At 50.3% G+C, this 16,738-nt stretch overlaps 4 protein-coding genes across 4 annotated transcripts; 3 read left to right on the top strand and 1 right to left on the bottom strand.

Annotated features, from left to right (window-relative positions):
* Positions 1-547: 547 nt before the first annotated feature.
* FPRO_00254 (uncharacterized protein) lies at positions 548-3,715 on the top strand (the record flags this gene model as incomplete). The annotated part of the gene is made up of 1 exon (XM_031225596.1): positions 548-3,715. The coding sequence occupies one exon, from the start codon at positions 548-550 to the stop codon at positions 3,713-3,715; it is 3,168 nt and encodes a 1,055-aa protein (XP_031076216.1).
* Positions 3,716-4,564: 849 nt separating this feature from the next.
* FPRO_00255 (putative chorismate synthase/flavin reductase, NADPH-dependent) lies at positions 4,565-5,839 on the bottom strand (the record flags this gene model as incomplete). The annotated part of the gene is made up of 2 exons (XM_031225593.1): positions 4,565-5,711; positions 5,805-5,839. The coding sequence occupies 2 exons, from the start codon at positions 5,837-5,839 to the stop codon at positions 4,565-4,567; spliced, it is 1,182 nt and encodes a 393-aa protein (XP_031076215.1).
* A 1,085-nt stretch (positions 5,840-6,924) lies between these two features.
* On the top strand, positions 6,925-8,180 carry FPRO_00256 (uncharacterized protein; the record flags this gene model as incomplete). The annotated part of the gene is made up of 2 exons (XM_031225592.1): positions 6,925-7,890; positions 7,947-8,180. 2 exons carry the CDS (start codon positions 6,925-6,927, stop codon positions 8,178-8,180), a joined length of 1,200 nt encoding a protein of 399 aa, XP_031076214.1.
* Positions 8,181-14,309: 6,129 nt separating this feature from the next.
* On the top strand, positions 14,310-15,038 carry FPRO_00257 (uncharacterized protein; the record flags this gene model as incomplete). The annotated part of the gene is made up of 2 exons (XM_031225591.1): positions 14,310-14,443; positions 14,645-15,038. 2 exons carry the CDS (start codon positions 14,310-14,312, stop codon positions 15,036-15,038), a joined length of 528 nt encoding a protein of 175 aa, XP_031076213.1.
* Positions 15,039-16,738: the final 1,700 nt, after the last annotated feature.

The following is a 16,738-nucleotide window of genomic DNA, read 5'->3' as shown; positions in this document are numbered from 1 at the left end:
GCCAATCAGTTTTACGGAGGAGCAACAAGCCCGGACGGCCTAAAAGGGCATAAAGCATCTGGACTTAACCTAACTGCTGGGGTTGCAGGTACAGATACTTTGAGGAGGCGTAGTTTGGTTGCTCTGACTCTGTCTTCCTAGGGGGTAATTTTAAGACATTATTCAATGGTTGCAAAGACAACAGAATATTTCTTAATGGTTTACTCTGAATGCTCCTCCTATTCAAAGCTTCTTCCAGCTTCTTCATCGTAATTCTATGAATACTGTCACATCTTACTTAATATCATATCGACAGCTTGCATTCATCCCCATGCAAAGGCACATGTACCCAGTACAAACCCCTCGGTTGCCTTTTCGATCGCACACCCTCCCTCGTCTGTGCAACCCACACCCTTCATTATTGATTGATTGATTGATTGATTGATCGATTGCTTGCTTGCTCTCTCTTTCTCTCGCTCTCCTCCTCTTCATCCTTTTTCTCCCAGCATTTTACCTGTCTTGTCCCTAGACAAGCACAAAACCCCAATACGATTCGATCTCATCAGCTATGGCGACGGCCATGGAAGCGGCCGACCCTATGTCGTCACTCCAGAGGTCCGTCTCCCAGCACAGCAGCGCCTCATATGCGTCACACGCCTCCCACGTATCCCACACCTCGAACCGAAGCTCCAGAAGCAACCGAAGCGCAACTGTCAGAGGCCCTCGCGGTCGGAAACGCCCCAGCCAGCCTGTTAGCTCTGCGAGTAGTATAGCTGCCAGCGACAAGAGTCTCACGAGCTTTCCTAGCTTCTCACCCGAGAGTCCAGGCGGTGATCCCCTCAGCGGACAAGACGATGCTCCCGACGACACCCCCGTTCCTCCGGTCGCGGCCCCGGATGTTGGGCGCAGTTCGATAGTTGACCTGACTGGAGGCTCAGATGTGCGAAGTGCCTTGTTCGAAGAGGATCATCCGGTGCGCAAGGTTCCGGGCTCGTTACATAACGCCGATGACGAACATCTTCAACGCTTGATATCGCGGCACGGCGCCATTGGACTGATCAGACAAATATCCGAGGACCTCGCACAACGAGATGCCCAGATCGCCAATATGCGCCGCCGCGCTGATGAACGAGAACGGGCCTTGCGCAAAATCATTCGAGAATGCGGCCTCTCTAACCTGGATCTTGAAACTCGCCTACGGACTGTTGAGGCTGAGCTACGCGCGGCCAACAAGGGACTCCGGAGAGAGGATACTGGATTAAGCGACCTCATGAGTGATGCGATGCAAGACACCGTAGTGGCTACTGCGTACGGCGAGACAGTCGCCAAGGGCTCTACCATCCGCGCAAGCAGCCAGTCTTTCAGCAACCCCAGCGAGAACGGCAGCGGCAAGGGCACTTTAAAGGGGTGGAAGGATTATCTCTGGGGCTCTGGGACCGCAAAGCGAGGCAGCCGTACGAACAGCATGAACGGCGAAGGTGTAAACCCTACAACTGTGATTCGATCGCACTCTAGTATGGACCGACGACCAACGTTGCAGGAGGATCTCTTCAGCCCACCAGACACGCAATCTACTCGAAGCCCAAGCCGTGCGTCAAGCATTCAATCGGGCGCAACTGGCGAGCGCAAAGCATCGTCATCACTTGCAAGCATGGCCCTTCGTTTGGTGGCGGGCGGAGCGATAAGTACTCGCGAGGCTGAGTCTCGAGGCCGTGCTACGAGCACTACCTCCAACAAGGGTGGTTCTCTCCGAGCTGTTTCGACTACAAGCAGCCGCGCTGGTCAGTCTCGATCAGTGTCGATCGCTGGCGGTCCCAAGGCGTTGATGGCGATGCGTAAAGCGACACCAGGACCATCTGCTCAAGGATCAGGCCGATCACAGGGGCAAGAGGCTTGGGACAGCATGCGAGGCAGTCCTCCGGATAACTCATCATCACGACAAGAGAGCTATGGGCCTGTGGAGATGGACGCTATCCGATCACCAGAGTCACAGCCACCAACATTAACACATATCTATAACAACTTTCCGAACAGCGAATATCTGACGGACCGGTTTGGATTCATATACGATCAGCGACGCAAGAAACGACAACGCGAGGCGGCGCAGGTGGCTCGACATATTCGCAAGGGCAGTCGTACAGAGATGCTGGCCAACGGCCGAGGTGGCATCTCACCTAACGCATTAGAGGACCTTCCCAGCCCCAAGGGAAGTGTGTCGAGTGAGGGACGTCCTGAGAGCCTGAACAGCATGGAGGAACGTAACGCGGAAGAGGGCAAAGCTAAGAGATGGACCGATTATCTGAAAATCGCAACGTTTCCCACTGAACTTCTCAGTCACACGCCAAGTATCGCGATTCCATCCATCGAGGTTATGGAGGGAGCTCAGACACCCGAGCCAGAGCTTTACCCTACCGAGCCTGTCAAGCCAGTAATCGTATCAACCAACTCTGGTCTTATTCCATCAGCTAGCACAACTACTGCAGTCGACAGTGAGACCTCACGGCCGTCTCAGTCTGAATCATCCATCGCACTCACCAAGGACGATACCGAACCTGTCAAGCTGCTCCTGCAGCAACTGAGCGATGTCCACGACGCCCTTCAGCGTGAAAAGACAGTTCGATGGAATGATTTCCTCCGAAAGGTGCGCGCCGAACGCAAGCGGGAGGGCGAAGCCGCAATTGCTGCCGCCAAATCCGCTGCTGATGCTCGCTACGAACAACCTGCCATGATCCTTCCTGAAACCCGCGTTGCCGATGGCGAGATGATTGGAGTTTCAGGCCTCGGCGTCAAAGGCAAGGTCGGAAGAGCTAAGTGGAACGAATTCAAAACCCTGGTTTTGGGCGGTATTCCCGTCACCTATCGCGCCAAGGTGTGGTCAGAGTGTTCGGGAGCTGCAGCCCTTCGTGTCCCTGGCTATTACGAAGACTTGGTCGCTCAGACCGGCGAGGACGACGATGCTGTTGTTGTTAGTCAGATTCAGATGGACATCAACAGGACCTTGACAGACAATATCTTCTTCCGCAAGGGACCTGGTGTCAAGAAGCTGAACGAAGTCTTGTTGGCGTACTCCAGGCGCAATAAGGACGTGGGGTACTGTCAGGGCATGAATTTAATTGCTGCCAACTTGTTGCTCATGATGCCTTCTGCTGAGGACGCATTTTGGATTCTTACTTCAATCATCGAGAATATCCTTCCCCACGGCTACTACGACCACTCACTCATGGCTTCCCGCGCAGATCAACAGGTACTGCGACAGTATGTTTCAGCAATCCTCCCCAAGCTCTCAGCACATCTCGACTCGCTATCCATTGAGCTCGAGGCCTTGACTTTCCAGTGGTTCCTCTCCGTCTTCACCGACTGTCTCAGCGCCGAGGCTCTCTTCCGCGTCTGGGACGTCGTCCTCTGCACCAACGACGGCAGCACATTTCTCTTCCAAGTCGCCCTCGCCCTCCTCAAGCTCAACGAGGGAAACCTGCTACAGTGCAACACACCTGCCGGGATATACACATACATCAGCCATCAGATGACAGAGCACGCCATCAGCATCGACGGTCTCCTCCAAGCAAGCGAGGGTCTACGAAAAGTTATTCGCCGAGAAGACGTTGAACAGCGAAGAGAGAAGGCTATCCAAGCTGAAAAGGATATGATTATGGCTCGAGATGGAGACTCAGCTCGAAGCAAGCCCACAGCCGAGACGGAGAGCGAAACAGCTGCAACCCAATCAGGAGAAGAGTAAAAACTAAAAGGCGAGCATTAAAGAGTACAAGATAAGATAGAAGGTGTGATTGGATCAGGGATATTTTTTTCCTTTGGGAGTTTTCTGTTTTTGTTTGTGTCTCAGAAAGGCCATGATACCCACACCCCTGGACCCCCAAACACAAGGTAGACGTGGGTTGTTGTCCAGGGGAGTTGATGCATTACGGCGTTGGGATATTATCGAATTGGAAGGGTTACGAGGCATTAGCTTGTTCATATACGAGGGGCATAAGAATAAATACGAAAAGAATTACCACTGTTATATCTCGCATGTGTTCTATGATGATGTGGCACTTTTTGAGGAAAAGGAAATATCCCCAGCTATCTTCTATTGGTCTGTCTCTGGATTTTTCCAAAGACTACAAAGAACTTGTAAACAGCTGTCAAGAACATTATAGAAGTCTCGGAAGAATATTGGCACAAGGTTTAGGATTAAAAACCGTGGCTTAGGTCCTCAGGGAGCAAGAAAATACCAGACCTTAATGTTAGCTCAGCAAAAGACATCCTAAATTTAGTAAAGATATCCTAAACTTCATAAAGATGTCCTAAATTTATATAAACTTAGGATATCTTTGCTAAATTTTCTTTCTTCCCTTAAAAACTTGTCAGAATTTTCATAAATATTGAACATTATCGTAAAATTACTCAAGTCTTTGGATTGAAAGGCTAAAGATAAGCTAAGAATAGTCTAAAGTCGTCATCCCTCATGTCAATAAAAGTCCCATCTCATGCTCTCCGTTTTTGGTATCTAATGCACTGCGATCCTCTCGTTTTCCTTATCATAGTCCTTGTCATGGCCCTCAGCATGATCCTTGCCATTCCTACCATTCTATGGTTTGACTGTAGACATCTTTCTCGCATTCTGTTGCATGAGAGCATCAGCCACCATGATCGCCGCCATTCCCTCGACGATAGGGACAGCACGAGGCACAACGCAGGGGTCGTGTCTTCCCTTAGCAGCGAGAACACCCTCGCCTGAGCCATCGTAGAGTGCTGTGATCTGGTCCTGGCTGATGGTGGCAGGAGGCTTGAAAGCGACTCTGAAGAAGATGGGCATGCCATTGCTGATACCACCCTGGATACCGCCGGAATGATTCGTCTTTGTCTGGAGTCTAGAGCGAGGAATGCCTGTCCTCTGGGTGGCGGCGTCGAGAGCAGGTGCTGGCACGAAAGGATCGTTATGCTTGCTTCCGGTCATTTCGGCCCCATGGAACCCGGAACCTACCTCAAATCCCTTGACAGCGGGAATAGACATAATGCCGTGGGCAAGACTGGCCTGGAGCTTGTCGAAGCAGGGCTCACCAAGACCAGATGGCACGTTGCGGATAATGCAGGTGACAGTTCCGCCAGTGCTGTCGTGCTCATCGCGAAGCTCCGCAATGCGAGCCTCCATGGCTCGGCCAATGGCGTCATCGGGGCATCGGACAGGAAGATTTTCGTCAACTTGTTCGCGGGTGAGAGTCTCGGCGAGACTGAGGAAGGCAGGATCGTTGCTCATGGCTTCTGTATCAGCAAAAAGCTTGATGGTTCCGACGGAGCTGACGAAGGCAACAATCTCAATGTTGTAAGTCTGCTTGAGCCACTTCTCGGCAACAGCACCAGCGGCAACTCGAGCAATAGTCTCGCGTGCAGAGCTGCGACCACCACCTGACGAGGCCTTAACCCCGTACTTTTCGAGGTAAGTCCAGTCTGCGTGGCTGGGACGGGGGTACATGTCGATGGTCTTATCACCGTAGTCCCTTGGTCGCTGATCCTCATTGGGGACGGTCAATAGAATCGGTGTTCCGAGAGTGACGCCATTTTCGGTTCCAGAGTTAATGGTGACGCGATCCTTCTCGTTACGAGGTGTGGTGATGGCCGATTGACCTGGTCGACGGCGGTTCAGCTGAGGCTGGATATCGGCCTCTGTGAGGTCCAGGCCGGGAGGACAGCCATCAATGATACACGAGATGGCTCTTCCATGCGACTCGCCAGCACTGTAAGAAGACAAAGAGATGGCTTTTAGCTGCTGCTTGTCGATTTTGGGGGGGGGAAGGGGGGGGTTAGAGCTGGAAGAAATAGAAACTTACGTCGTCACCCGGAAGATTTGCCCAATGCTGGACATGATGTAATGTGTTGATGATTGTGTTGATGATGGGGAGAGATAATCCAATGGTTGATGAGTTGGAAGATGAAAGATGGCGGCCGTTGGAGAATGGAAGGGAAGACAATGAGGCTGTTCTTGGTCTGGAGGGGACTCGTTCCTGCCGATTTCGGTCCAAAATTTTGTGCGTTTGGAAAGCGCGGGGGAGGGGCAACACGGTAGATGGATTGTGAGCGATCTGATTGGCCAGTCAAGATAGCCTCAGTCGATCAACTTCAGACGGATCTTTAAGAAATATCATGGAACTCTTGTAGAACAGGCGCCAAGATATCAGATGAAAAACATGAGCTATCATATCACTTGGAAGGGCCATATTATATACTTGTCATTAAGCGACATCGGGCCGCTGTTGCTGTGACTCAATTGATGTCCATCCATGCATCTCGTCTGATTCCATAAAGTCTGGATAATCGCTCTTCCGCTGTAGATTCAGAGCCAATAGCTACCTGCTCCAGGGGCTCAGGGAGCAAGAAAATAGCAGTCCTTGATTTAGGGTGTCAAAATAAACTTAGCAAAGAGTCCCCTAAACTAGGCTAGATTTACCTAAGCATTTTTATCGCTTAGGGTCAAGGTCCCAGGTTTTCCTTCATCCTACCTAGCCAGAGCCCAAGCATTCTCCATCTCAACGGATACAAAACGTCATGTCGAAGCAAAACTCGATTCAGATTATCAATCAATTCCTTTCTTCACTCGGTACTTTCCTTTTTCTGCAAGGCACAGCGCTCTCACTGGTTTGGATGTTTCCCGAACCCGCACCCGCTACCGTCCGTTGCGGAACTGAAACTGCCCCTAAAGTTTACAGGGCTTTCAGCGCCCTATTTCCGGTCCGCGGCGGGGTCAACTTCAATTGGGGTTTTCCGTCTCCGAGGCTGAGAACAACCAAACGTTTGTTTCCTCAACTCTTTTGCTCATTGGATACATTAGCTTCAACGACGAGTCTCATCCATTGCCTTGGATAATACCGTATTTCCGGCCCAATTGCATGTCCATCTATGGCTTTGTCTCACTGATTCTCAAATTCTATTCGGATATTAACTCTTGTCATCATGATGCGGCCCAATCGCTCGTTTTTAGGCTCAACGCCTCGAAACATATCACGACATTTCCCCTCATTATCAGCCATATCAAGACGGCAATTCACCGGTGCAGCATCTCATTCATCCAATAAGATCCAAGTATACACTTCAACTTCTCGTGATCCCTTCCTGAACCTCTCTGTTGAGCACCATCTTCTCCAGAAGACGCCCCCAGAGTCAACCATACTCTTCCTCTACACCAATGACCCCTGTATTGTCTTTGGTCGAAACCAAAATCCATGGATGGAGGTGAATCTTCGAAGACTGTCCCAGTTCCGTAATGATCCTACAAGCGTAGGTTGGACTGGTGGGCCAGTCCAGCTTGTCCGTCGTCGTTCAGGGGGAGGCGCTGTTTTTCACGATGAAGGAAATGTCAACTTTAGCGTCATTTGCCCTCCTGCAGTATTCGACCGGAACAAGCACGCCGAGATGGTTGTAAGAGCTCTATCCTCTCTTGGAAAGCCAAATACGCGTGTCAATGAGCGACATGACATCGTTATAGATATCCCTGATGACCCGATCGGCACCTACAAAATCTCAGGGTCCGCGTATAAACTCACTCGTCTTCGGTCTCTTCACCACGGAACATGCCTCCTACGCAGCCCAAACCTGAACAATATCTCAGGGATGTTGCGTTCGCCAGCTGAGTCGTATATCAAGACTCGTGGCGTCGACAGTGTCCGCAGCCCTGTCCGCAACGTCGGCATCGAGAATGCTGCTTTCGAGGCTGCCGTTGTGGAACAGTTTGCAAGCATGTACGGCAAATTCGATGTCCAGGAGGTCGTCAGTGACAAGGTACTTGAGACGGATAGCATCAGCAAAGGGTATGAGGAACTACAGTCGCGGGACTGGATCTATGGACAGACACCTAAATTCACCTTCTCAACTTTCCCCTACGAGGAGGACCCTCGAGAGCGTCCTCAACTGGACTTTGACGTGAGTGATACACCGCTTGGCAGAGGCATATGGCAAATCAACTGATGGGGACATAGACCAAGCTTCGTTTCGAGGCTAGACACGGTGTCGTAGACAAATTCACAGCCGAAGGCCCATCATCTCCCACCTCAGAAAACGGTCTGTCAGCACTCACATCATCATCCATCTATAACGTCTCCAGCTGGGGCGCACAGCTTTCCCAAGCTGGTATGGCCGATGGCGATGCGGCAAAGGTCGGGCCATGGATGGACGATATCTTGGGAGTCGACTTCACGAAACCCCAACAATAATGCCGCCATTCTCTGGATAGGCTGCAACATGATACACGCAATGTCAGAGAGGTCAATACGCTCAATCTCTTCCGTGCTGTCCGTCTCTTTCATACACCACCTCATACTCCGGGCATTCCATTATTTTGCCCGGTCCTCATGTCATGTCTCACTCACAACGCGAAGGCGAATCCGAATAGACCCGGTGACTGCCTAGCCAATTGGTAATGGTTAGCATGTGAACTTGGCACACCATAGTGGGAATGGCCACACACCTTTCGGAGCAGAAGAGAGCAAGGCTGGCTGAGCCTCGCACGCGTCGCGTTCAATCAAAATGTACGCGTTGCACTTTCTTCGCCGCTTCACGGTCTGGGCCATACCTGGAACCAATATTGTTGGAAGCGAGAAACAGATTCCGGTGTCCAACTGGTGGGAAGCTTGGGGGCAGCTAAGAGCATCACATGGCTTGTCAGCCGACCTAGGGTCCAGTCCATCCATCACGCATCAAAAATTCCCAACATACGTAGCCTCTCGACAGTGCAGTCTGTGCTCAGCACCACCTCATTCAGCCGCCCGCTGCTTGATAGGCGACAGTCTTCATCCTGCCTTGCTTCCAAATCCGGCGCACTGTCTAGATCTCATGATATGACTGGTTGGGTCGTTTTGACAAAGATCATTGTGTGGCTGCTAATAAAGCAGCTGCTTCTACGGTGAGTATTGTGAGACACTTGGCAAAGGTATTGGAATCAGATCACGGACTGCCGTGGCTGCCGCGTACGAAGCGAAGAAAAGGGGGCAAGACCCCGAAGATGTATGGGGTTGCAGTCTTGAGCATCAGCTTGCTCGATATCAGGTTTTTCGAAACGAAGATCGACAGCCTTACGAAACAGCCGGTCGAAGGAGGCACAGGGTTCAAGAAATCTTCGGTATTAAGCTCTCTATGCACTTCCATGGGGCGTGAGCAGTTTTTCGACAAAAAGAGCTGAGGAGACGTGGTGAAAGCGTTGGTCTTTGTCGTGAAATTGTGCAATCCTATAGCGATATCCTTTTGAGTTTATTCTGTATATTAGCCCTGCTCTACAAAAATGTCCGGATTCCTGTTGCAACCCGTACGGGAGTCTCTTGAGATCTTGAGATGGAGTGTACTAATCCACTCACGGTCTAAGGACATGGGCTCCGAGACATGCATTGATGATCTCGCGTGGTGATTGCGACTCTATCGATTTCGTCCGTAGCGCTTAGGTTGTTCCGTTTTAGTGCCCTCACCAGAAAGGCGGTGTCAGGAGTCAATGCTGTGATGATTGTAAGATGCAGTCTATCTTGTACGGGCGCAAAGTTGTGATGAGAGCTGAGTGGCTTCCGCTCTCCTGGGACCCTGGACACAGACTTTGACCTAGGGCTGATCTGATGTAAGTCGTGTACCGCAGATAAGGCAGGCTCTTGTAATATTAGATATCCGTGTTTTTGGCTTGCTTCAAGGTTCTGAACTTACCCTGTTCATGCAGATGTCTTACTATGGTCATGTTGACCTAAATACGGGTATCGTCGACATTAATCAATACGACCCTGAGTTGACTTGGGTGATATCCGGATTCGTATCAACGCAACCCTCATGAGACACGAGACTATTCCCAAAACTCTTGGGCAAATCGATAGTTGATCTGGGGTACGGTAGCCTGTGAGTAATCAATCCATCAATCAGTCAGTCAGTCCTTAACCCTCCAACATTGCTCACCAAAGACGACATCATATTTACGTTGGACTAAGACATGCCTTGCTTCCCCACACCACCAATACACATGAATGGATGGATGGGTCCATGTCCCCATTTCCATCACGTTCTGGGATCCGCAAAAGCGAGCATGTTGTGCATGAGCATGAGCATGAGCATGAGCCTACCCCAGCCCCAAGCTCACTCGCCCAACAAATAGCCTATGGAATTGTCTCATTCAGCAGTCGACAAGCTGCCCATTCCCGCCCATGGCGTTCAGGGATGTCTATCCGTCTCTAATCCAGAGGCGCAGGCACATGTGAAGGCTCAAAAGAAGAATGTTTGACAGTCTCAACATCCAGATTTGACCAAGACTGCACCCACCATCTCTATCACCAGGCTTCGGAGGAGTAACCTCGACGCCGACTCGTGTCGTGTTGATGATGATATGATGTTGTGTTCATGGTCTAGTGAGTGTCAGGGATGTTAGATCCTCATCCGTATCTCTCACCAACCTTGGGCGATTTCCATGCGAAGTCCTCGGGTAGGTAGTGGAACTGTTTTGCTTGCTTTTTCTTCAACAACCCTGTTCCTGGTGTGATGATAATCACTCACACTCGCACCAACAAACCCGGTGAACGTAACCAATCCGCGCGTATTTCATTTCAGCCATTGATACCAGCAATGTTCCATCTCGCTATTCAGGTACCAGCCCTCGTATCATAACCTAGAAGCTGTGCGCGAACAAGTCCAGCAATCCGATCCCATGAAGGATTGCATAGCAATGTGGCTCAACTACCAACTGCCTCAGATCACTGAGGCTGACGAATCAGTCTAAGCATCATGACCAACTACTAGTTGCCTTGATCAGCGGTGACATGTGTTTATGTGAACTTATTATAGTTGAAATAAAACAGTCAAGTTTGTCATGTTCCGATCCCCAGGTTGCAAGAAAACTTGAGGCCTTGATAACAGATGTTAAAATGAACCCATCAAATAGTCCCCTGAATTTGGTACAGTTTGCCTAAGTCTTTTCGTCATCTGTGACGAAAATCCTAGGTTTTCTTTTCTCCCTCAGTCCGTCTGGCTTATGGAGCACCATCTCCGGGAATTAGTGCATCTTTCATTCTGGCTGCCGTGTTCTGCTGGATCTGAAGATCTATTTGCAGTTCTGGCCAGCCAGCTTCTGTTCGGGGGAGGGGTACTAAGGTTTGTTAGCTATCAATCTGTCTGTGCCCTCATACAGGGGGGTAGGGCTGGTATCTGCGAGCAATCCCACGAGATACCTAGGGGCCAAGTCCTTTCACAGTGCACTTTGTTCATTGCCTTGGCACACAAGCATGTCAGGAGTTAGCTGCCAGAAGAGTCAGCCAAAATGGCTTAGACCAGAGAATACAGTGTGCCTCTCGATTGTGGCCTTGACCCTGAATATATGACGAATCATTTTTTATGATATCAAGAAAAGAGTCATAGGGTGATTGGGGAAAGGCGTCATGTCTGTACTGTATGACGGTAGACCAAGACCTGCACCGTATTACTGACGACTATCATTTCTAGAGGCAGGCAGTAAGATGTGAGCATTTGCCGAACGAGGGTAGCAAAAGTTGAAATCACCAACATTTGATAGTAGGACGAGCGTTATATGCAGCCTGGTGTGACAACCGCTGTTGACGAAAGGCGTTGATCAACGCTGACGGGCATTGTGATAGCACGGACTGTAATTTGGCCTTGATCAGATATGACAGGGCGAAATGTCCCGAATTGGAAATAAGAATATCACCCTGTACTCCGTTGAGAACAGCTAAAGTGCGTGAGAGGTTATAGGTGATCGCTCAAGATGTGCAGTGACCACGAATTGTCTTCGTCCAGCGACTCTCCTCATGAATATTATTCGTCAGCCTATGGCTGAAGTTCCCGTCTTACCATTTTTGGCATCTTCGACTCGGCAATGTAACGCCCCGGAACGCCTTTCAAGAACATGACGAAACAGGTGCAGCGCCTCATTCGCTGGAATTATGGAAGACACCATCCTGCTCTACCGTCGCTTACGGCGGGATCAACGTTTCCAGGTACGGTACGGTCGGAGTAGCTGACCAAGGTTCTTCAAGACCAACGGCAATCAGCGGGCATCCAACATTCCTTTTTCTGTCACATAGAAGGGTTCTTGATAATCACATCTGAGTCTGGTAGCTTGTCCGGCATCTCTGCCATGTTAGGAACCGTAGGGCGTTCTTCAATCCATACAAATAACAATCATTTCTATGATACTCGAGTTAATGTAGCTTGATATGCCACGATTCGAGTTATGGCCCAAGGAAAATATCTGTGGAATCACTGTAGCATCCCTGCCGCTTGCTGTGCATGGTGCCCATGCAATGCAGTCAGTGTCAGGGTCAACTTGGAGCGGGATCATTCGTCTGCCGATTCTGTGCTGGTTTTGCGATGGCCACGTTCAGATCAGTGAACATCCGCCACGTTAGATGCAGGAACTCGAAGCGCCGTGGTGCATTCTCTTGAGTGCACGGTATGACATAGCGGACATGTCTCGAATAGGGAATACCACGGAAAGACATGTATTACCACGCAGATGTCACCTTATTGGTGGATCAAGATCTCTCTGAAGTTTGATGGTAGCAAAGAAGTATGGATGTATCTGGGGACCCGGCTTGCATGAATTTGCGGCACGCTTAGCTCTCTTTTCTCCCTGCTCCGTTGCTGGAGATCGAATGAGGTTAATAACAACAATCGCGACAAGAGTGAACAGAAGCTGGTCCGTGGCCTCGGCTCTTATTATGGGACGGAACGACAGATGCACGGTTGTCAGGCAGGGATAACTGGTGCGGGTTGGGGCCATCGTCAAAGCGGGAAACCCCACTATCGACAGCCCATCGCGCGCTAATAAGTGAGTTGCTATTGCGAGCTATTCCATCAAGCCTCTGATGGTCAATAATATCTTGCTTCAATGACACGGGAATTGAGTCGAAGAGACATTCTCGTCAGCTAATATCCTACTCTGCCTCGACTCCAATTGCACTTGGTGCGGATTATGGCGTTGTCGGGCGGACCGAAATCGGCCAGAAAGAGTGTGATGACAATGCCTTTGGGAGTTCAAAGTCATCCAGGCCTGATCTATACAGAGATCGTAGGAGCACAGCGTCGTATCTCTGCATGCGCCTCTTTCAAATCGAACCCCGGTCTGCTAATGCAACGGGTAGTCCAACTGAATCGAGACCGAAGCAGGCGCCTGCAGACTGCAGTATTGTCCTCCAGGGTTGTGACATGCGAGCAGCGCAACAACATCCCGACCAGCGCCGACAAGCAGCGTGAAGGAAGAACGGCAGTCAGGCCACTAAGCAAAAAGCCTGCCAATAAGGTTTTGGGCTTCTTGAACGACCCAACCACGAGGGGCGGAGTCAGCCATCGTTGTGCAACTGCGGCGTTGTTGAGGGGACAAGAGGTAAGGCGCCGCGCTGACAGCTTCTTGGTCCCTTCAGGGTGACGATGATATCAAAAATCGAGAATAGAGGTTGTCTACGTAGGCTATCCCTGCTTCGCCTCCCCTGTCAAGCTGGCTACCAGCCCCTGACGGTGCTCCATCACCCAGCGACTTCCCCAAAGGATGGGCCCGCTCGGTGCTCCGCTCATCGTCCGAGCCGGCCCGGTGTTGAGACGCTCTGGTGGTTGTGAGGTGGTTCCTTCTTGCGGGGAAAACTACCCAATTAACAAAATTTGAAGCCGGGGAACTTAATGGGGCCATCTCAGTATGGTATCAAGGTTGAAGTAGTAACAAGTGGTTCCATAATTGAAATTGAGCATGCCAAGATCAATCCAAAGGTCTCGCGATCTCTGCACAGATAGCCTGACAATAGATGCGTGAATGTGTTTTTGCAGCAGGCTCTGCTCAGATTACCAGGTAGGTGATCGTATCGAGCCTTACTTGGAGGAGTTTCACCTCCGGCTGAAAGCTCCAAGAATGTAAAAACGGCCCAAGAAATCCATGAATGAAATAATTTGCCTATTAGGACCCCTGCTTCTCGATGGCGTTCTGAGACATGGGAAATGCAGGCTCGTTCAGGTAAAATCAGGTTCCTTGAGGTGAATCTGTGAAAGCCACTCAGATGCTGGACTGTCATTTTCCATTAGAGACAATCCTTATCGTTGTCTCAGCTAGCTTCGAATTTCTTGTCATCAAGAGCTTGGGCTAGATCCATTCGATGTCTTGTTTGTTGGTTGTGTATCCTCATCACAGGTGCTAGTGGTGGTTAAACTACCTAACCAGCTAGACTAGCTCAGAGTCTTGATCAAGTGATATTGAACGTGACTGCCGCTATCGTCTCCTCAAAACATCGGGGGGTGCGGGTGTGTCCTTCTTAGTGGCTAAGCTGTGATCTGGCGAGTGATTGCTGGGCTCTGTCGGGCCTTTGGGTGGTATCGTGAAGATGCCTGACGGTCGAGATTTGGAGGTTAAGCTTGAACAAGAAGAAACAGTTCCTTCTTGGGATGACGAGGATCAGAGAGTGGATGCAGACTTCCGTAGTGTGGCGGGGAAGTTGCAGCTACCCAAGTTGGTCAGGTACGCAGGAGAGGTGAGCAAGGTAGGATGGAACGGGCGGACATCAACTGCCTGCCTGCCGGGACGGGAGTCAATTGCTTGATGCTACCCTAAAGTGCCCGCCAAATTTAGGTAGGTCTGTCTGCGATCGTCTCGTCTTGTGATGATGAGCCATTCAAGAACGCTACAGTAGCATGATCACTACACTGATAATCTTTACAGAGAACCTGGTCTATCTTCTGGGGCTAGGATCAATGGAAGGAACGTCCGCCAAACACGGAGCAACGACCGGCGGGGGCCGGATGCCGGTCTTGTGCAGCTGCATGCATATACATACCTACAACACGGCCAGTCTGTACAGCAAAGTGCAGACAAAAAGAATCCAGACGCTAAAATACGGCAACAGGGTACGGTACAGGGTGCGTGTTGGGACGGGAGTGAAACCGACAAATGGAGTAGCCATCGTGGCGAGTCATTTACCAATAATTTCAACAATAGAGCCTCAAACATAAACATGAACTCAGCATGTCGAGTCCCAATGAACGATCTAACTATTATGCGTTCTTCACCGATAGATGCGCATGGAATGCATGTGATTCAGACATGCGAGGCGTAGCTGGCCAAGCCCAAGCATGAATCAAACGACGGACCCTAAGCCCGGAGGTTGGAAATAAAAAAGGGGCAGCGAAGAATTGCCGACTCTGATCGACGCAGCGGACTGGCTAGTTCGTCGTGGTGCCAGGGTGCAAGAACGCTCTAAGTGAAGTCTATCTCCGGCCATACTGTTGATCTTGGCAACCACATGTCATTGAAATGTTGTGCAACATATCACAATTATGCACCACAATCCATATCTATCGACTCGTAATGAGGACGTATTTGTGACTCGCTTGAGAAGCTGAGTCTCACAAGACATCGAACCGTTCAGAGTCGCGGCGTTTCAAGGCTGACCGTTTGCAACTGAGACTTGAACTGGCACGCGAGCACCACCCGTTTTCGTAGAACCTCACCTTGAAGCACTGGACATCCATGTATGAACGGTATGAACAAAAAAGATATTATGAAGACCAGACGCCGTATCCTTGCAGACAAAGGGACCTGAATCAGATCAACTTCGGCCCTGCAGTCCATGACGCAGACAACGGCGTTTAGGGCGGCGTAGAAATACCGCCAGCACTTTTGATGCGGCATGGACAACTTCCGTTGAATCTCTGAAACGAGGCTTTTTGAATTCCAATCTGTTGGTTAGTATGTAGAGTAGACGGCAAGACATGACTAAGCCAGGATGCCCCAAGTACAATCTCAGGTACGCCAGAGACAAAAAGCAAAGAAACAATGAGCGAAAAAAAAACCTGCATTCAGAGACACGGATCTTATCGGGCTGGGACAGGGGAGCAAAACTAATGCCCCAGCGAAATGGGTCCAGCCAAAGACATCGCAAGGCCTAGCCAAGCCACCAAGCCCCAACGCGAACGAGTTGGGAAATCACAGACACATGGAAGTTGAAAATGGTAAACTACCATTGGCTCGAGGACAGCTGCTTATCCTGCCGTCCATTCCTTGTGCCTGGTGTTATCTTATCACTTTCCTCGCTTGAAGCTGAGTAAATTGAGTTTGAGACTGCGCTTCAGGGGCTCGTAATGATTCAGATCAATCACTGGTGAGCTGTACTCCGTACAAGTGAAGTATTCACAGCAGCCCCAGTGATGTGCTTGAGGAATCTCCTGGAAATTCCCACAGACTCATGGATCTTTCCAAGGCTCCGACAGCTAGAGTGATGGATCATGGCCTGGGAAGGTAAGGTACCATAAACTTAAGTTCCCGTCCCCAGCGAAACGCTGCCCCACTGACAGCAGCAATACTTTCTCAGATACGGTTTGAGGGCAGTGTCTGTACAGTGTGCTTGGGCACCGTCTGTGGTGTTTTCGGGCTCTGAAGACGCCCGCAGTGTCCTCGATGGCACAGTCTTACAGTACGAATCAGAAGCCTGCGATATGAGTAGCTCAGGTATCCCTTAGTGCCACTTCTTCTCCAGCATCACCGCCTCCCGCACTTTGACCCGCAATCGCTTCGCTTGAGCCTTGCTTGTCTTGTCTGTTCGAGTTCCCTGGCTGTCTCCATTGCGTCAGCTACTCAATAGTTCAGGACCTCCAAGGTTGAGTTTTGAGCTCTTGTCCAATGCGTGTAAATTTCCACGAGGTGTAATTTTGGAGTCTTGTAGGCTCCAATCAAATACTTGTGAGTTGTAAGCCAATTGTCCAAGTCTCCAGATAACGATACACTCAATTAGAAGTCACAAACCATGCCCCTCACGTA

Source organism: Fusarium proliferatum (genome assembly GCF_900067095.1).
Source record: "Fusarium proliferatum ET1 genome assembly, contig: FPRO_scaffold001, whole genome shotgun sequence".
Lineage (NCBI taxonomy): Eukaryota > Fungi > Ascomycota > Sordariomycetes > Hypocreales > Nectriaceae > Fusarium > Fusarium proliferatum.
This window is presented reverse-complemented; position numbering and strand designations above follow the sequence as displayed.